The sequence below is a fragment of the Protomyctophum parallelum genome (genome assembly GCF_964188405.1).
Source record: "Protomyctophum parallelum genome assembly, chromosome: 3".
NCBI lineage: Eukaryota > Metazoa > Chordata > Actinopteri > Myctophiformes > Myctophidae > Protomyctophum > Protomyctophum parallelum.
The window spans coordinates 24,296,940-24,318,661 of NC_139698.1; the positions used below are offsets into that span (position 1 = coordinate 24,296,940).

Here is a 21,722-nt window from a genome sequence, read left to right on the forward strand (position 1 = left end):
ACAACCCCTCCCTCCCTCCCTCCCCCCCATCCCAAAAATGGAACAAGAAATAAAAAAATGTACAAGAGAGCAAAAGAGACAGAGAGAGAGAGAGAGAGAGAGAGAGAGAGAGAGAGAGAGTAGAGATATTACAAAATAAAAATCACAATACAGGATAACGGAAAAAAAAATCCTAAAAGTCCCGGCCCCCCACCACCCCCCCGGTAGCTCCCTCTCTGTCCTTCTCTGAAGTCATATTACACGTTGCTTTTTTTTCTTTTTTCTCTCTTATCTTACAATTGTTAAAATGACCACAAAGACAGTGGGGCTGGTGACCGGGGGGCAGGGGTCAAGGGGTTAACCAGGCAGGGGCGGCAGGGCTTCCATGTCAACCCAAGCTCTAAATCAGATGGTGGATGTATACTGTAGAAAGCAAGATTCTAAGAGAGCCTGCGGAATAATAATAATAATAATAATAACAATAATAATAATTACCATAATAATAATGATAATAATGCCAGGAGGTAAAATGACCTAACGAGAATAATAATAATATCAACAACAACAATAATCATGGGACAGCAATATAGACACCAGAAAAGAAAAACATGAATGAAAATAAACAAAAATGAAATAAAAACGTACGGGGAGAGCGAGTCTGTCAATGTCGTTCGTCCCCCGTCCCCCCCAGTCACGGTTGAGTGAGATCACGCCACGGTTTAGCAGGAACTCAGACAACACTTCAGTTAGAATGCAACGAGAGATGGAGTAGTTAATGAGAGAGAGAGAGAATGAATTAACCCATTAAGACCTGAGACCAGATTCTACGAAATGTCTTCGAAATCCTATCAGGTTTCTGAAAAAAAACTATTTTCTTTATCAGTGGTGCTCCCACAATCCCCCCCCCCCCCCCCCCCCCCCCCCCAGAATGATATATATTATATTTGATGGGGACATCACAAAACATGTTGTTCCAGAGACACCCCCTCAGAAGCAAAGATTTGAGTTTAAAAAACTTCCACTGTGAAATATACATTCAAATATTTGCGCCGCATGTTCACGATTAAAAATAAATAAATAGCAGATCTGCTATTTTTTCCAACAGCGAAAGTTTAAAACAATGGTTAAACTGGGTTAAAAGCTACGGTGACACAGATGTGTGTCCTCAGGTCTTAATGAATTAAAGAATGCAGAAAGCGGGCGGTGTGTTAACTGGATATGAAGACAGTAGTTCATGAGGCTGCCGTCGGTTCAAACAGACACACAGACAGGTTGGTGGATTACTCGCCGGTTCTCCATGAGTTCTGTGTGTGTGTGTGTAGTAGCTGTCACATGCTCCATCCCAGACCACGGGGGTGCGATGAGGAAGAATCCGATGGGCCCGAGGGGGGAGGGGTGGGGGGTTATAATATCCCACAGTCCCCCTGCTATAGATCTGTCTCTGTCTGTCTCGCCAGTTTCGGCCGGCTTGGGGGGGAAGCTGAGTGGGTCAACATGCCGGAAGCAACCAATCAGATGTCAATCTGACTCGTCTCCACTGATATTGACAACGTACAGACAGTCGGGACAACAAATACAGGGCCCACAGTATAGCAATGTATGTGGAACACGTGCATGAAGCAATCTCTGTGTGTGTGTGTGTGTGTGTGTGTGTGTGTGTGTGTGTGTGTGTGTGTGTGTGGCTTCAGGGGAGGGCATTTCAGGTCAGGCCTCACATGTCATACTTTTTTCCAGGATATCTTGCAGTAATCATTAACGCCCTCATTCCCTCACCTCTCTCTCTCTCTCTCTCTCTCTCTCTCTCTCTCTCTCTCTCTCTCTCTCTCTCTCTGGCTTCTTAACTGGCCTGGGAGCCTCGACTACTAATCCAGAGCTGCTGGGAATTGTGGAGAGTATTAGGCTAACTGTCATAAAGGAAAAGAGACAGGATTTCCACTTCGGTAAGACGCAGGGCTCACACACACACTCACGTGCACGCGCGCGCGCACACACACTCACAACCCACCGGCCCTGGAGGTGGCGTGAAGCCACGGGCCAACTCCAGCCACGCTGCAGCGCAACGGCCTGTACAAACAGTTAAGAGACTGGAGTAATGGCTACTGCGTGTGTGTATCGAGTGTGGAAGCAGAGAAACCCGCTGCGTGTGTCCCATGAGTTCTAAACCATGCGTTGTTTTGTAGGGGCAGGTTCTTTCTGACCCGGTTGTGGTGCTGCTCGCTGGCCAGCCCACTGCGCTGCCTCTGCTGCTACCGGGAAAACCATTTCAATATTCCCCTCCCCTTCCTCACCGCCCGCCCATCCCCCTCCCATTATACCCAGTATGTCAGTATGACAGCTCACAACATAACAAAAGTAAAAGTCCTGAAGTCATTCAAATGCAACGCATTCTTTTTAAAATCTCTCTCTTTAATAATTTCATATAGAATATATAAAGATATAGTTTGTATATGTGTGTATTATTAGAGCTCAGTTGTGGGACTTTGTACATAATATATATATATAAAAACAAGGCATAGAGAGGCAGTGTGTGTGTGTGTGTGTGTGTGTGTGTGTGTGTGCGCGCGGTCTACGCATTTCCTCGCTCTTTCTCCATCTTTGGCTCTCAGTCTCTTAGCTAAAAATCTCACTTATTAACTACAGATCCCACAATTCCTCTGGGGGCGGACAATCATTACTCTGCCTGGTCTATTGTAAATTTGTATAAGATGGCAGAGCAATGGTACAAATTGAAGTGACTGTTATTTTGTAGTTTTTATATCTAAAAATGTGCGAAATCTGAGTCTGTATCGCTGTGGACCCGAGGGAGTGATGCGCTGTGGGACATTGGTCGGATCAGCGGTTGTCCAGAAAAATATGTCAGTCTGTGTCCCCTTTTAATTTCATAGGACAGACTGTGTCCCCTTTTAATTTCATAGGACAGACTGTGTCCCCTTTTAATTTCATAGGACAGACTGTGTCCCCTTTTAATTTCATAGAATTTAGAACAGTCTGTTTGCCTGCCTGTGTCCCTTTTATGCCCATATAGAGATGACATGAATATGACGTCGTTGTGCGGACATCATAGACTGGCATCCAAGTACCACGATAATGGGCACGGCACCAAGTACTCTGTCAACGAGTACAACAGGGAAACATGGACGCAATTTAAGCAACTTGGACGCACCTGGAGAGAAAGAGCAAGGCGAGGCGCTAAAGGCAGTGTCGTGCTTGTGTGTGTGTGTGTGTGTGTTTGTTTGTGTGCATGTGTGTGTGCTTGTGAACTTTTGCTGGTTTAGGTTAACACTAACAAGACTATGATTGTTACGACGGCTCAAGCTGGTGAACTAGAGGACTTGTGGGGAAACCGTGGCCTGTGCGTCCAGTGGCACTCGCTTGATAAGTTGTGCCGACAACACTTTATTTTTGTTAAAAGTACGACTCATTTCTCTCACGCAAAACACGTTGCCTAATATAAATGAACCGATGATTTAAGACTGATTTATACTTCGCCGTACGACAGTGTGGGCGCAATTAATAGCAGATCTACAAGCTCACAATCTACAACGATCGTCTATTTTCGGGATGCCGGGTTTAAAGTAGTTAAGCCGTTAGCTCATAGAGGCTACGGTTTAGCAAGCCTAGACCTTCAGGATAGCAGGTTACCTCACCATCCCTACCCTAAAAAACACCTCCCACAAGAGCTCTTTCACCCACCTCCTCAACTCCACAACTCTCCTCACCGCAGGGAGGTCCTGATCTACTCCTCCTCCACTCTCCTCCTCGGCTCTCCTTTCCCATTCACTTCAGGTCACTTGCTCTCTGAACCCAAGTCCTGATCATTATACATGGTGGTCCACAAACAGAATGAGAGAGGGGGAGAGGTATTAGAGGGGGATAGAGAGAGAGAAAGCCACAAGAGATAGAAGGATATACAAAAGGTCAAACTTTCTTGGAGATCAGTGTGCCAGAGAGTGATGGCGAGTGTGTGTGTGTGTGTGTGTGTGTGTGTGTGTGCGTGTAATAATTGTGGTCCTTGAGTAGCAGTGTCCATTGCATAAGGTCCATGAGAAAAGCTTCTGTGTGTGTATGTATGTGTGTGTGTCCAATGAACATACAGCGATCGGCTTCCCTGAGTGGAGTGGGTCAGATTTTGGGAGGAGTTGCCACCCACTGCCGTTGGAGATGAGCGCTCCTGTTAATCTGTCCCTGGCATGTCCAAAGTAAAACAGGGATAAACGTAAGATTTCTCTCGCCCCCCCCCTAAAACTCCTCCCTGTTTTCTTTCCCCCTCGTTTGGCTCCGTTCCATGTTCCTCGAACTCCAGGGCTGAGAGTTTTAGATTCAGGCACTTTTTCTCTTCCTTTTCTTTTTCCCAAGCCCTGTCAACGTTTCAGTGTAAAGAAATAGCACAAATGTAGGTACACAAACGTCCCCGTGTTCCTGCTGGCTGCCGTTGCTGGGCTGGTGGCGGCTGGTCACACAGAGAAGGTCGATAAGAAGTGTTGTCTGAAAGCGGGAGGAAGAAGAGAGGTGGGACTGGGATATATTCCACCGATCATCATCATCCTCCTCCTCCTCCTCATCTCCCCTCGTCTCCTTGTGAGGAAGTCTTAGAGGAGCCCTGATCCTAACCGTGCGCGAGCGTGTGTGTGTGTGTGTGTGTGTGTACTCTCAGTTCACAGGGAGGTTTCGGGTGTCGGGTACGGTTCCCGGGAGGTTTCAGTATTGGGGTGGGGGGGTAGTGGAGAGCGGGTCCATTACACCTCCCTCCCTCTCTCCACTGAACTGCAACTGCATGTTAGTTTGATGACCTGATGAAGACGTATATTTCACATAGAAACGTTGTCACTGTAGTACTACTACTCGCACCCTGATTAATTCATCCGTCCAAGCGAGCGAGCAGCTCCAGTGCCTTTGCTCTTTGAGTCATTTTGTGTCGTCCTCCTCCTGTGACGCTCCGGACCTGCTGCCTGACCCTGACCTGAGCTGCGGTGGAACTCCCTTTCTTGACTGACATGTTAGTGTTTGAGCCGTGTGTGTGTGTGTGTGAGAGAGAGAGAGAGAGGGAGAGATCAGCAGTCTTTGTTCTCCAGGGACAGTTGCGCGGTGGCACGGTGTAGCTCGGCGCTCACGCGCCGGTGCGCGGCCATGAGGAGGTGGGAGGAAGGGGTGGAGGAGGAGGAGGGCGCCAGGGAGCCGTTGTAGCCCAGCGGGGGGGAGCGCGACCGCGGCGGGCTGCCCGTCCCGTTCTCCTCCATGGCCTCGTCCTCCGTCCGCTGGCCGTTCCGCTGCCTCTCTCGCTCCCTCTCTTCGCCGCGCACCTTCTTGTCGTCAGACTCCTCCGGCAGGGCGGAGGAGGAGGCCGGCGTCGACGATGACGTCGACGACGATGACGACGCCTCCATGCGCTGGTCCTCGCTCCAGCGCCGCTTGAAGCGCAGCTTCAGCGGGATGCATTTGGTCTGGGAGCCGGGCGGTGCTGCCGCGCCCCCCACGCCCCCGTGGGACGGGGAGGGAGGAGGCGGAGGGGTGCTGTTGTCGTCCGCCGCGCAGTCGGCCGGTTCGCTCTTCACGGAGCTCCCCGCGCCGCCGTACGGCCCGTGGGCAAAGGAGGAGGAAGAGGAGGAGGAAGAGGGGGCGAAGAAGGGCGACAGGAGCCCGGGTGGCGGCGGGGCGGGGGCCTTGAAGACGTCCTCGTCCAGGTCCTCGTCGGCCTGGTGGTGCTGAGGATGGTGGTGGTGGAGGTGGTGGTGAGCGGCCGTGCCGTTGAGCAGGTGGTGGAGGTGGTGGGGCGGCTGGTGGAGGTGGAGGTGGGGGTGGTGGGGGAGCGGGGCCCGGCCGTGGCGGGCCGAGAAGAGCTCATAGTCTTCGTCCCGCTCGTCGGGGTCCTCGTCGCTGATGTCCGTCACCTCCACCTCCTCCTCTGACTCGATGTCGGAGATGGGCTCCACCTGGACAGACGGAGAGAGAGAGAGAGAGAGAGAGAGGAGAGAGAGAGAGAGAGAGAGAGAGAGAGAGAGAGAGAGAGAGAGAGAGAGAATTGGTGGAAACAAAACAACGGGTAGATGCATTGAGAGAGAGTTGAGGCTTTCAAAACGTCTCCTTACACACCGTTTTAGTTGTACGATGAATTAACCCGAAGGTATATTTCTTTCCAAACTGGTGAGTGGGAGTGTGGCTCGACCAGAGCTTACCTTCAAACCACATATAGATTACATTACTAAAGAAACATATGGTTGCCTATAAGCTCACTTTACCGTTCTATTAATTGCATTTCCTTTGATGTTAGGAAAATAATTATTGCTCAAGTGTTACTTCCCCTTATTGACTACGCAGATGCTGTGTATCAGAACACAACACTCTCATCTTAAGCCTCTAATGTTTTATATAACTCCTGTGCAGGTTTGTATTGAGATGCCCTTATGATACCCACCACTGCCTCATGTACAAATCACTCAATTGGCTGCAGCCTAAATCTAGACGGCAACTACACTGGTTTCTCTTCATTTATAAATGCATTTATTCTAGGTGCCCTGCTTACTTAAAACAGTACCTGACTCAGTCTACCGCATCCTATCCACTAAGACATCTACAATACCCTTACTTTAAAATCCCCAAAATCTCCAAAGTGGTTGGGAGGAGGTCTTTCTGCTACAAAGCCCCATTCGATTGGAACAACCTCCCTCCATCTCTTGATCCATCTCATCATTTAGTAGCTTCAGGACCTCCTTACTTTCACATCTAGACTCAACTTGTCTATGCTTCTAACCCGACTGTAACCATTTATGACCCTGAAATATTTGCACTGTGACCTTATCTCCATTGTGTATTATGTGGTGGTTGGTGGTGTAGGTGGAAGAGGGTGAGCAAGCTATTTGTGTATATATGTATGTATTTGTATATCCGTTTGTATCTGTGTACTGCATGTTTTGTGTATTTGTGTACAGTATGCTTTTCTGTATTTTGTTTGTTTATGGGTCCCTCTTGTAAATGAGATGCAGCATCTCAAGGGGCTGTCCCTTCAATAAAAATCTGAAATCTGAAATCTGAGTCGTGACTCATTAAGTACATCCACACAGAATGCAAATATTGTACAGTGATAAAGTAATGATTTTTTCCCTTCGGAACAGGGTTGATTTTTCACTGATTTCTCACTATGCCCCCGGTGTGTAAAGATCTTTACAATGATAATGTTTCTCCAGACTAACCTGTGTAACCTTTTTTCACTCGTATTTATGCTTTATTTTTTATTATTATTAGAATGTTTACTAAGGCTTCACCAAGTATTACATTTCCACAATTTCATTGAGACGTACTAGAAGTTAAGTTGCCTCCGTGGTGTTTGACTGTGTATTTCCATCTCATTACTACCATGGGATTCTACAGTCACAACCATTTTGGAGGGAACCCCTTTTTTTTTATTTAGAATACTTTATATTTATTTATTTCGACGTCAGGCCTGAATGGGTTAACCTGCACAACATGGTTTCTACCATTCAATTCAAGTGGCATTTGTTTCTTTTGGTTTTGTGTGAAAATGTTACTACTGTGACGATTATTAGCATATTGTTTAGCTTGTTTTTTTTTTGCCTGTTTTTCAAAAAAAACAAAAACAAAACTTGAATGTTGCACTGTTCAGTAGAAATGTTGTTTGAGGACCTGTAAAAGGGATGTACATATATATTTTAATTTTTATTATTTTAATTTAATGCACAAAAGGGTAGACGTAATAAGCCTAGGCTTCAGTCTATACCCTTTTATTTTTTCCAGAATAAGAATAAGAAAAAATACTGATGTTTTGTATGGAAGAAAAAAACAAACTAATTAACTAAACTAACTAAAACTACCGTGTCTCCGTCTCACCTTGATCTTGGGGAGGCCGGCGCTGTTGAGCGACTGCGTGGACGAGGAGTTGGACACGAGGCCCGAGCCGCTGGCCGAGCTCAGGTCGCTGCCGAAGGACAGCGACGAGCCCAGGCCGGAGGTGGAGGACGACGACAGGGAGCTCTGCCGGCCGCCAGGCGTGCCCTGGCCGCCGCCGTCCCTCTGCTGCCCCTTCCTGCCCAGCGGCGGCGGCTGCAGCTTGAACTTGAAGGGCGACATGTGCGGCGGCGGCTCCTCGCCCAGGTGCAGCGCGGCGTGGTGGCTGATGGGGTGGGAGAGGGCGTGGGCCGAGTGCGGCGCGGAGTGGTGGTGGTGGTGGTGGTGGTGGGCCAGGGACGGGTGGTGGTGCCTCTCTCCTCCTCCTCCGCCCCTCTCACCACCGCCCGGCCGCTCGCCGCCCCTGTCCCGCTCGGCGTTGGCCTTGTCGGCAGGCAGGCGGTGCGGCTGGGGGATGATGATGTTGGGGTAGTGGAGGAAGGCGCGCGGGCTGAGGTGGTAGTTGTACACCGACTGTGTGTGCGCCTGCAGGTAGCGCTTCATGTCCTCGGGGTTGAAGGAGAAGTGCGAGCCCAGCATGGGGGAGAGGGTGGGGGACGGGGTGTAGGGCAGGTGGGAGGACGGGGTCATGGAGAGCGCCGGCGACAGGGAGGGAGGCGCCAGGAGCCCGCTGCCGCCCGGCCCGGGGAGGGGCGACACGGGGAACGGGGACAGGTTCTCCTGGTGGCCCCGGTGGCCCCCGGGGGGGCCCCGGCTCCCCGGGTGCCCGGCACCGCTGTACATGCGGAACAGCGACTCGTGTGACAGACGGGGGTGGATTATACTCCTGTATCCCACTCCTCCTCCTCCTCCACCTCCTCCTCCCCTCTCCCCACCTCCTCCTCTCTCGTCCCCGGGCACGCCGTTGCCCTCCTCGATCTCCGAGTTGACGGAGGTGCCGTCGCTGCAGTCGCTGACCGAGCCGCGGGCGATGCGCCGGGCCACGGCGCTGAACATGCCCCCGGGGCTCCGCAGCTCCTCGTTGGGCGACAGCACCTCGGAGGGCGTGTGGACGGCGGACGGCGGGAAGCGGAAGTGGGAGCCGGCGCCGGAGGGGACCGGAGGGGCGCTCTGCGGAACACCGCTCCCTGGGAGGGGGACGACACAGGGGGGAAACGTTTAGTGATTTCACATGGGTGTCAGGCAGATCAGGAGCTGAATTCAAGCTCGCGATGCAAGTGGTTTTGAGACATCTTCACCAATAACGGTATTGATAAACTACGTTAAATTGGAACATGCATGGATTAACGGTCACGACTTCAGAAAAAGAATACAGTAAAGAGCACAAGATCAAACTCAAAAGGAAGAAAGGCAGAGGCTTATTCAACGAAAAGATAAAACTATAATAAAGATATGCAATCGTTTTTTTACAACTATGTTTATGCAACACATGGGCATTATGCTACATTAGCACTCAGCCACCTAGGAGAAGGGAGAGAGAACGAGAGATAGAGAAAGTGAGAGAGAGAGAGAGAGAGAGAGAGAGAGAGAGAGAGAGAGAGAGAGAGAGAGAGAGAGAGAGAGAGAGAGAGAGAGAGACAGACAGACAGACAAGAGGTCTGTTGATTAGATATAATATACGTATAGCGGTCTTTGGTGTAATCCTATGTAATCTAGCTATCCTATTGTAGGATTAGGTGATGTCTGCGTGCACTCACACGCATACACTCACACGTACCAGAAGAGCCCATGTCAATGAAGGGGTAGTTGACGAGGACCAGTTTGTTGAAGTTGAACTTGTAGGTGAACCTCTTGCCTTTGGTCTTATGGAGGATCCTCTTATTGTAGTAATACCTGGGGGGGGGGGGGGAGAGAGAGAGAGAGAGAGAGAGAGAGAGAGAGAGAGAGAGAGAGAGAGAGAGAGAGAGAGAGACAGAGAGAGAGAGAGAGAGACAGACAGAGAGAGAGCACGTCCTGGTTAAAATCAAACACACTGGGTCCTCTTATATACACAATACAAGCACACTTGACTCATAGCAGGTCAAAATCTGTCTGCTTAAGTGAATGACCAACACTCTGGCTAACAAACAGTACAAGACTGTGGTTGTAGTGGGAAGCTTGTGTGTGTGTGCGTGCGTGCATGCGTGCGTATGTGTGTGTGTTTGCGTGCGTGTGTGCCTGTGTGTGTAAGTGTGAAGCAGGGCATTGCTGATAGTACCCAGTGATCCTACCTGGATAAATAAGGGTTTAAAATACATACTGTATATATGGTTGGTTGCTAATCTACACACAGACCACCCAGAGATGAGAGGTGTGTGTGTGCGTGCGTGCGTGGCAAACAGACAATAAAAAGATCAGACATCAGCCTTTGTAGCCTAACAGCATTAGGGCCATCTAAGCTCCCAACATAGGACATGCATGTAGTGCACATGACGAGAGTACTATATATATATAAGGTACTGTGTGTGTGACTTGTGTGGGAGCAACATTACATGGTGTGCTAAAGCATGGTGTGCGATACATGTGCTGCATCACATTTCCTCCACATCCAGCCATGTTGGACACAGGAGGAGGTAGAAAAAAAACAGGGAGGATGTTTTTAAGGCTAAAGGACCCACCCCCCCACCCACACACACACACACACACACACACACACACACACACAAACACACACATCACGTCATTCATTCTGCTAAATGGTCCCATCTCTTTATGTAACACTGACTAAAGCAACGCCAACAGCAGCACGACATTATCTGTTTACGTAATGCCCTCTCTCTCTCTCTCTAACCCCCCCTACCCTGCCCCCTTTCCCTCTTACTCTAACCATCTCTCTCTGTCTTTCTCAGGGCTACAGAGGTCTATAAGGTTGCATTTCTATGAACCTTTATCCTCCCCTGGTACTTTATGTAACATCCTCCTTAATGTCCCCCTTTATGTAACCTCTGTGTGTCATGGTCACTGACCTCCACACTCACTCAGACCACAGAGAGAGAATGAGTGAGCGACAGTGAGTGAGTGAGTCACAGACAAAGCGAGTATGTGAGCGAGAGAGAGAGAAAGAGAGAACTCGGCACACACAACTCTCTCAGAGCGTTGAGACATGAGTAGTAGCAGCAGCAGCGGTATGGTTGACTAACTTGACTTGGGCCCAAATTGTGGATATGCCTGATGTCAGCACAAACCGGCATTGTGAGGCAACAGTCTCTGTTGTGATGAGGTCACATGCCCATGTAGGGAGATTGGGAGGGAGGGAGGGGGGGGAGAGGAAGACTGTCTGTATATGTTTGTTTGGGTACAGGCTTTAGTTTCGACATACTATTGGTCCGACTGACATTAGACAACCTACCTAACGTCACCCTAACCAGACAGTGGCCTTGTGGTTAGAGTATCCGCCCTGAAACTGGGAGGTCGGGGTTCGATCCCCGGCGCGGCATGCATGGCTGCAGCTCACCGCTCCAAGAGACGGGTCAAATGTGGAGAACAAATGTCACTGCGGTAACGTGTGTGACAAATCGTTTGACTTTGACTTTGTAACCCCAACCGCAGTGCATGTCACGCGTTTGTTTATATAACTCACTTGAATTAGTATTATGACTCAGAAAGTAAGTAAATTAATGAATACCAATATTATTACTTTTCTTTTTTACATTCACCAATTTTGCTTAAATGTGAGGGCTGAATGTCTTGTGTCCTACTCCAGGCGGTCAATGAGTGTGCTGCTGCGGCAGTGTTGTTTTTGGCAGCAAATTTCTATTTTAGTTTAGTCTTATTTTAGTCACCTGTGCATGTTTTAGTGTTAGTCTAGTTTTAATCGACTAAATATCATACGATTTTAGTAGACTAAATCTACAGTTGATTAAGTCAACTAAAATGTATTTTGAAGGGCCTTGATGCCGTCGTAATCGATGCTATTTTCAGCATGCAACCAAGTGTAAAATGACTTCTACTGGATCTCTTGTCCACTAGTCCCTTCCTGACATTTTAGTCTAGTTTTTATTTGATATATAATATATTTAGTCATCATGGCTTAGTTTTCTTTAGTTTTTGTCAGTGAAAAAAAGGTAGTCGACGAACATTTTTCATCATAGGTTTAGTAGAGGAAATCAACAGTGTGCTACGGTGTGTGTGTGTGTGTGTGTGTGTGTGTGTAATGTGCAGCGTTGCTGACTATCATTATCAGACTATGGCCAGACAGACAGCCTGGTCTGTCTCTGTCTTAGTACAGGATGCTTATTACACTTGCTGGACTCTTTTGTGACCACGGACTGTTGCTCTTTTTAACTTAACCTCCATCCTCCCTCATCTCACTTTATCCCTCCGATATCTCTCTCTCTCTCTGTGTCTCATCAACCCCCTCCACCCCCACTCTTAAATCCCTCGCTCTGCTCTTGATTGTCCCCTGAGGCGCGCGAGAGCGAGAGAGAGAGAGAGAGAGAGAGAGAGAGAGAGAGAGAGAGAGAGAAGGGGATACACAGAGACAGGACAGGCCTGTACTGTTGAAAACATTGTTTACGCCAGAGACAAAGCGCCATGTAATTTGCTCTAGGGGAGGCACTCACAATGGCTGAGGAGGAGAGGAGATAGGAGATAGGAGAGGAGGAGCCAAAAGGACAGGCCACAGTAGGAAGACCCAACTGATGAGTGACACTGAAAAGTTACATTCATTTCAGAACCTCACTGGGGCTCAACTTCTCACGACTAGGGATGTCCCGGTTGCTTTGCTACCGATCCGATCATTTGATTTTGAGACATGCCGATACCGATTTTTCCGATCCGTTCTTACAATTATTATGCCATATCACAATAGTAATGTTTTATGCAATCTTAATGCAAGATTATTTCTTATTTGGACTAAAAGCTAAAATAAATAAGGTTTTCCCATTCCGACACACAGCAGTGTGCCTTTCAATTGTTCAAAGGCAAAAGTCACCAATTACAATCGCAATACAATGCAGATTAGGTTTTAACCCAACACTCCAAAAGAAAAGACAGCAATGTAGCTAAATAATAAGAATAATAGTCTGGTGAAGGGCTGCAACTAAAGCTCATCGCATGTATACAGCCCAAACAAAACAGACACCTTCAACTCCACTTTACTGGTTATAAAATGACTATAATTTAATTTGTTATTCTCCTGGTTTGTTTCACACATGGCCTGGTCCACTTGGTTCCGTGTCGTGGGATGGCAGGATGTACAGCCAGATGACAAGCCGTTGATGCGCGGCTGTTACATGCGGCGCATGTTGCTAATGCGTAGAACAAGACCGAAAGGTCGCCCTTTTCCTATTCTCCCTCCCTCTCTCTCTCCGTCTCCCTCCCTCCCTCCCTCTCTCTCCCTCTCTCTTGTGTCTCTCTCTCTCTCTCTTTGAAGAGCATTTGAACTCACTTCAAAAGAGAAGAAAGGGATTCTTTGAGCGCCTGTGTTTAGCTGCCCACCGCACTCGCCTTACACACACACACAACTAAGCATGGAAACACCCACGTGTGCAGACTGCTCACGTGCACGAGCCACGAGTACACACACACACACACACACACACACACACACACACACACACACACACTCTGATAGTCTGATTGCAATTTCACCTTTGACCTGACACAATGTCTCTCTCTCTCTCTCTCACACACACACCAAGTGTATATGTATTATGTACATCCAGGGAAACCTCTCTATCCTGCTCCCTGCTGTATGATAGAATAAGATTGAACAATGTTATGTTAGACTTAGTAAAAGCTTTCCAGCAAGCCCACCCTGTCTGTGTGTGTGTGTGTGTGTGTGTGTGTGTGTGTGTGTGTGTGTGTGTGTGTGAGAGAGAGAGAGAGAGATTGGAGCCCACGGATTAGGCAAGATTACACAAACCTGATGTACTGTACAAAACATACAGATATCAACACTCTCTCTCACACACACACACACACACACACACACAAGAGGGGGAAAGAGACACTGACTGGGAGTGTGTGAGAGAGAGCACGTAAGAGTGCACGTGAGAGAAAGAGAGAGAGAAATGAAGAGGGGAGAAAAAATGGGAACATTGAACATAAGCACTTAGGTACTATGACAACACATTTAATAATCAAGTTACGTACTAAACCATATACTATACTAGACTATCATATACTATACTGTCTTAAAACCTCAGTTTGATGGACATCCAGTATCATGACCAGAGAGCACAGTTTGTTCTATAACACAATCATATAATATAGACTTCCGACTGCAGTGTGTTTATATTAGTCATGGAATTATATATTATATTCAGACAATAAAACGGTAAATGTACGAGCCTGTGGATAAATTGGGGGGGCCTACATGTTCAAATATAAACGCATGCATATTATTGAGTGTGGAATAGGATAAAGTGTGCTCTCTCACGCATTATTGTCCTTCTAACCCCATGTACCAAGGAGAAAGAAAAAAAATTACACGTCTTCCATAATTTGAGAAGACGAGTAAACAAATGCTATTTTCTTGCCAATTACATTCAAGAGTCCAACAAACGGCTTTGTTTGTTCTGGTTACATGCAGTTTAATATATCAAGAGCATTGATTTATTGAGTTATTAAACTGCTAACCAGGATTATGTTTGAGATGATCTGATAATAACAGACATTTGCAATGAAAATGGTGTCATTTTCCATTGCCACAGTATTAATATTAACTGTTGTACAGAACAAACTGTGTCATCTCTAATTCTCTACTATGCAGTTATCACAATAACCAGCCTGTATTTGCCTTGGCTGAGAAGTTGATAAAAAGGACTATTGGACTAAGGATCACATAATTACGTGTTGCTCTAAATCCATCACATTCTCTGAAGGATAAATGTTGAGTCGACTAGAATATATTTATTTTAAATTTTTGGTTTTTAAATATTGTGTGCCGTTTATGTAGACATTACGGACCAATTATAGTTATCGTTGGCTTGGTCATTAATTGAGCACCCATATACTTTGTGTCAGTGTCTAACAGGGTATCAACTGATTTTTGGTATTGTCCAATTGTGCGTGCTCCCAACACTGGAAAAACACCAATGCTGCGCGCACACACACACACACACACACACACACACACACACACACACACACACACACACACACACACACACACACACACACACACACACACACACACACACACACACACACACACACACACACACACACACACACACACACACACACACACACACGTGAACCTGCAGCTGCTGCAGGTCAATAGGTCATGGTACAAACAGACATTCTGTGCTCAGACAGACAGACACACAAAGATGTTCCTTGGAGCGACTAACACCGCTCAAAAATGACAGGGCAGTTCATAAAAAGAGTAGAAACAAGGCTGTCTGTCTGTCTGTACGTATGCACTAAAGTAATTCATCAACAAACGCCCAGGCGTTTTAAAGAACAGGGTGACTAACTTGCAGCGAGTGAATCAAAAGTCTGTCAGGAAAAAATATACGGGGTGTTCCCCTTTAAGAACAATGGTGCATGATGCTATTGGCTTTATCCCATAATAATATGATATCTGTGTAAGCTCACCGATCTATTTCTGGAGCACTCCACAAACACACCCACGCCCATACACACACACACACCCACACACACACAAATGTACACACACACACACACAAATGTACACACACGCACAGCCACCACCTCCAGCGCATGCACACACACACGCGCACACACAGGCTTTTATTTCCGAGAGCAAACAGTGGAGACGCACAAACACTGCATGTACACACACACACACACACACACACAGGCAAGCCATACCTCCCCTATTGTTGGGCTGTAAATAGGCCCTCACTGTGACAGGAAGTTGGGATTACAATACTCCCCATGAGTCCTGTGTTTATTTTCTGCCACTTTCGTCAGCATCGGCTGGCACAACCACCACCCCCCCCCCCCCCCCCCCATCCACATGCGAGCACGCGCAAATGCACGCATAGACAAATAAAAGCACCAGCTGCTCGCACTCAGGTGCGTGCACGACCTGTGACACCTGGTGTGAGTGTGTGTGTATGTATGAGTGAGTGCGTGTAGTTTGATGAGTGTTTCCTCTATGTGGAGGCAATAAAATGTGTTTGCGTATGGCGGCGGCCCGGGGGTGGAGGGTGCTGGGGGTCCGATTAGACAAGGTGTCACATGCTGTTTGAGTTTGTGGACGTCGCTGTGTGTGTGTGTGTGCGTGTGCGTGTGCGTGTGTGTGTGTGTGTGTGTGTGTGTGTGTGTGTGGAGAGAGGAGGGGTCTGATTAGGCTGGTCACATGCTACGTGGGTGCTAGAGTGAGCTCTACCGTACTCTGGGGCGATGCGTGTGTGTGTGTGTGTGTGTAGTTTGATGAGTGTTTCCTCTATGTGTGTGCGCGTGTGTGCATGCGTGCTTGCGGTGTGTGTGTGTGTGGTGTGTGTGTGTGTGTGTGTGTGTGTGTGTGTGTGTGTGTGTGTGTGTGTGTGTGTGTGTGCGCGTGTGGTGTGGTGTGAGTGTGTATTCTGCCCTCACAGCAAATCAAAAGGCCTATTCTGTATGGGGGAACAATGAGGAGTGCACAAGGCACACTACTGGAAACACATACATGCTTACACATGCACACAATGGAGACACAATACATGTAGACTGGAGCACTGATAACAACACACTGTCTGTGTCCCTGTGTGTGCGCGTGTGTGTGTGTGTGTCTGTGTGCGCATGCGCATGCGTGCTCACTTCCACACAATGGCCTGTTGTGGGACCAGGGCTTCTGACCTATTAAACAGGCACACTTTGTGTATATGCAGTTGTGTGTGCTTAGCTTGTTAGCGTGGCCACGCATGTCTGGAAGTTTGTGTTTGTTTGTGTGTGTGTGTGTGTGTGTGTGTGTGTGTGTGTGTGTGTGTGTGTGTGTGTGTGTGTGTGTGTGTGTGTGTGTGTGTGTGTGTGTGTGTGTGTGTGTGTGTGTGTGTGTGTGTGTGTGTGTGTGTGTGTGTGTGTGTGTGTGTGTGTGCGCGCGAGTGCGTGTGTGTGTAAGAGGTAATACACGTTTTTATGTGCATGTGCTTTTCAATCAGTGTGTATAGACTGTAGACTGTGTACATGTGAGAATAACTGTATGCAGGCATGTGTGTGATATGTATTCAAAAGTGTATGTGTGTTTAAGAGACTGTGCCCCTGTGTGCGTGTGTGTTTCTGTGCTGTTAATCTTTGCCAGCTGTGCATGTGATGGTGCCCCCTGACCTGTGACCTCTGCTGCCGGAGCCTGAACACTGGCTGAACTGTGTGTGTGTGTGTGTGTGTGTGTGTGTGTGTGTGTGTGTGTGTGTGTGTGTGTGAGCGAGAGACTGGGACCTCTTAGCTTGATTGCCCTCATTAGGTCAGTACTCTGCCTGCCAATGACTAATTGCCATTACGTCTCCACTGCTCTGTATCTACTGGGGGGGGGGGGGGGGGGGGTTAACCACATGAACCCTAGCATCCTTACTCTGGCCATCATGTCATAACAGGCTGTCATAACACACTGTGCGAGGTCACACGTCGTAGCTTCTAGTCCGGATATCAGCTGGTTTCAGAAGCCAAATTCCAATACCCCAAAAGTCCCGGCCACTCACTCACTCACTCACACTCGGTCACTCCAGCATGGCGGTGGTGTTAACAAACAGCGTGTTGACGTCGCATAACGTCAGTGTCCGAGCGGTAAATTATTGTGGTTTGTTTATTAGCAGAGTTCTACCTATAGCGGCTTTCAGGCCACATATTTAAAGACCTCCATGGAAGTTATGTGAACTCAAGAGGGTCACATATTTCAGCCGGGTCACCAGTTCCACCGTAACACCACCATGCTGAAGTGAGCGAGTGTGAGTGAGCGAGTCACAGAGATTTGCGGTATTTGGCTATAGAACCCTGGGAGGGCGCCGCGCACCGGTCAACATAGACAGGGTTACAAGTGGTTCAAGCTGGACTCAGAATTAGACGTGCACTAGGGTCGACCCGATAACGTTTTTTTTTTTTGCTCCCGATCCCGATCATTTGATTTGGAGTATCTGCAAATACCGATTTTTCTCGACCCGATATTCATATTTTTATAGGACACTTATTTTACAACAGTGTAATATCCAAAATCACAGACGACATCCAATCTAATCTCATCATATGGATATACAGTAATATTGATACTAGTGATGTCCCGATCATGTTTCATTCTTCCTAACCGATTCTGATCATTTGAAAATGACACGATTAGCCACCGATTTCCGATCACAATGATCGGATCGGGACAACCCTAACGTGCACCAGTGTTGCACACCCAACATAGCTGATCTACACGAGAAGGTACAGTACAGGAGATCAGCTATTTGTGGTGGTACAGTAGAGAGAGTCTTAAGAGTTGGCTGTTCACTTACGACTCAGCCCAACACAATGACAGCTTTGTCTCTCTCTCTCTGCGTGTGTGTGACAATGTGATGACTTTAAGCCAGTAAAAACCTAAAATACGACGATGTCTGTTTTCCACTACAGATTGACTGGGAACGGCAGGACGCTGCCATGCCAGAAAGACAAGGACGGGAAATCTTTAAAAAAATGTAATAGCGTAAACGTCGGCACATAAATAACACAGAAAACACAGTAAGTGCCGAGAGGCGCCGACCAAATTCACATCATGAGGACAATAGCAGCGCTAAAGCTGCATGAAACTCACTCTAAAGTGCTGAAAGGAGGCTGGGGGGAGGTGGGGGGGGCACCAAGGGAGGATATGACTTTTAGTGAGTGGTGGAAGAAAGGACTTGAATGTCTTACTTGAGTAAAACACTATCAACTACGCAATTTAGACATACAAGTAAAGGTCTGTAATTTACATTTTGCTTGAGTAAAAGTATACAAAATGTTGGTATCGAAATGTAGAAAGTGCTCATTGTGCATGAATTTGCCATTTCACAACTTTTCAAATGTATACAGATGATTTGAAAGTAGCAGATCTACAAGCTCACGACGCAACAGCTAAAGTTCTCCAATAAATGTAGTGGAGTCAAAGTAGGCTACAATATTTGCCTCTTCGATGTAGCGTTGAAGTAAAAGTATTTAAAAGTATTTAAACTAAACCAGGGGTTTACAACCAGTGGACCCCACCAGTGGTCCTTGAGGGCAGGGCTCGAGATTAACGGCGTCCCCACGTCCCGGGGACTGTAAAATATCTATTTGGGACGTAAATGTATCTCATTCGGGACGGTTTCGGGACGAGAGGAGTTTTTACACTGAAAATGTGCATTTCGTGTGCAGCGATGAGCAGCATGAGAATTTGCCGTGCCGTCAGAGTCAGACAGTTGACAACAACAACGCACACACTACATTCACCCAACGGAATCATAGGAATTATATTGCTTTTGCCCCGTGGATGGGACATTTAGATTGAAAAACTATCGGTTGGAAGCCTGGATAAAACCATATGGACATGGGGCTACACTACACCAACGTTTAACGTTAGCTTCCATGCTAGGCTTGCTAGCTGGCGTCGACATTAAATAATATGTTGGTATATATCCTCTGAAGCAACAGATGTTTTCTAATGCTCAGATTGTTCTGGAATTGCTGCCCCAACACGGTGGAATGCACACCCCAAAACGCTCTCATTCCACAGTTTTTATTGATTGTATTTATTATTATTTATTGATCCTTCGTCTTAGTATTCCCCCTAATAAAGTTGTTTTTATTTGTTTTCTCATGCCAACCATGTAATAGACATTTGAGTATTCATATACCTGCATTGCTGCACGTTATCTGTTGGTCTTTGATCAAGTAGCCTACAACAAAGTTTTATAAGCTACTGTAGTCACTATTCATTGATTCACTGGTAGGCTACACCAAAATTACAAAATCCATTTGAAAATAAATATCACTGTTTGAATATTGATATGCGATTAAAATATGATTAATTTAGATTAATTAATTACAATGCCTCTGATTAATTCGATTAACATTTTTAACCAAGCCCAATTTTCATCTGGGAGCATTTTGACTAAATCAGTGTATTTACAGAAGAAACATGAAGCCAAACAAATAATGTACTGTCTGCATGTATTCAATACAGTACATTATTTGTTTGGCTTAATTGTATTTCTATTACAATAGGAATACAGTTATTAATTTCACAATTTGAGTGGTGCTTTTTTGTACTTTTTTTCCCCCCGGGACGGTATACATTTACTTCGGGACGGTTCAAATTGTATTTTGGGACGGTTCCGGGACTGTGGTGAAAAAAGTTAGTCTGGAGCCCTGCTTGAGGGGGTTCCAGGCGGTCCCCCCAGCTAAATGGAGACTTTCTAACCAATAGATCTTTAACTCTTGAGAGTGTGAAATGAAAGCCAATGGACCCATATAAGGGTTTCATTTTACACTCTCAAAAGTTAAAATTACTGTTGTTAAACATCTGCATTACTTAATTCACAAGAAGTCTACGCAATCACAGAATGTAGGAGATTTTGTTTTCTCTCCTATGGTATCAACATAACAATACAGCAAATGTTGGGCCTGAGAGGCTAAATCTCATCAAATGCTGAATAAATGATGGACATTGACATGAAAAGCCACTGCTTTTAGTGACACGTTCTGGACAATAACAGCAATGTGTGTAATGACACACACAGTGCCTCCAGATGACCCCCCCCCCCCCCACACACACACACACACAACCAGCGTGTGAACTGGACTCACCCCTGCTAGGGCCTTCTGTTTGGTGCGTGGCTTTAGTTAGGAATCTGGCTCAACGCGACAAAGCACAACAACAAACTAATTAACCAGTAAACTAGTGGTAATGAGATTAGAGAAGAGACATGTGTGGGAGTGACAGTACGACGGACCCCCTGGTTTCACAGCGCACACACACACACACACACACACACACACACACAGCGTGGATCTAATCCTCTCGACAGGAGTGGGAATTTCACAGTGGCTGTGGGAGCAGGACAGAGTGATGACGCAAGAGGCCGCGTCCTCTCCACGGAAAGTCTGCACGCACGCACACACGCAACAATGCAATTCCCGAATCCCAAAAAAAGGAAACACAATAGAACACAACATTGCTGATAAAGGGGAATTTCCAGCATGTGCGTAACAGACAGGAAAGTGTAAGATCAGGGAGGTAAAAAAAAATCAGATAATGATCAAACAAAGACGTGGGTGATAAAAACACACGCTGACAAAACAGGCATGTCGTTTGAAGTGTGTGTGTGTGTGTGTGTGTGTGTGTGTGCACGTGCGCATGTGTGTATGCGTGCCACATTGGCTTTGTCCTCCATTATTAGCGGGCTCCAGGTTCTCTCCATATGAAAGCCATAAGGTGGTTCACAATGCAACCATGTGCTCCATATGGGGATACTTACCATTCGCGCGCACGTGTATGTGTGTGTGTGTGTGTGTGTGTGTGTGTGCGCACGCGCATACCTGGATGTGCATGTGGTTTGCATTTGTGTACATCTGTGTCCATGTGTATGCTTTTTATGTAGTATGAGTGCATATGTTTTACATCTTTCCATTTTTGTGTGTGCGCATTTATATATGTCTGTGTGTGTGTGTGTGTCTGTGTCTGTGTGTGTGTGTGTGTGTGTGTGTGTGTGTGTATGTGTGTGTGTGTCTGTGTGTTGTAACCCTAAGGTATATAAAGGGGGATTGTTCCTTTAACTGTTTTGGCGGGCTGAGCGCGAGGAGTATTATGGGATATCTTGCGTTTACTTTCGGTACTGGTGTAGAGGGAAGCGGTCGCGCTACTCAGAGGAAGAGAGATATTATTTAGTTTGTTTGCTAACCGAGAGTAGTTGATACAGAATTAGAACACTGGCTGATCACGTTGAATTATATTTGTTTATTAAATCACCAGTTCTGAAACACGGACTCCTTTTTCTTTACAGCATAGAAAGAAAGCATAA

General features: G+C 46.9%; 1 protein-coding gene across 3 annotated transcripts in view; it reads right to left on the bottom strand.

Moving 5' to 3' along the window:
- Window positions 1-4,251: 4,251 nt before the first annotated feature.
- Window positions 4,252-21,722, bottom strand: part of erfl3 (Ets2 repressor factor like 3) — a 71,495-nt gene continuing 54,024 nt past the window's right edge. For 2 of the 3 annotated variants that reach the window (XM_083760421.1, XM_083760420.1), the window contains exons 3-5: window positions 9,557-9,672; window positions 7,822-8,966; window positions 4,252-5,909 (exon numbers count right to left, since the gene is read on the bottom strand). In XM_083760421.1, coding sequence (XP_083616547.1) covers window positions 5,031-5,909; window positions 7,822-8,966; window positions 9,557-9,672 — 2,140 coding nt within the window. In that variant the 3' untranslated portion in view covers window positions 4,252-5,030. The remainder of the gene's footprint in view (window positions 5,910-7,821; window positions 8,967-9,556; window positions 9,673-21,722) is intronic. The other variant, XM_083760422.1, reaches the window with a different exon arrangement.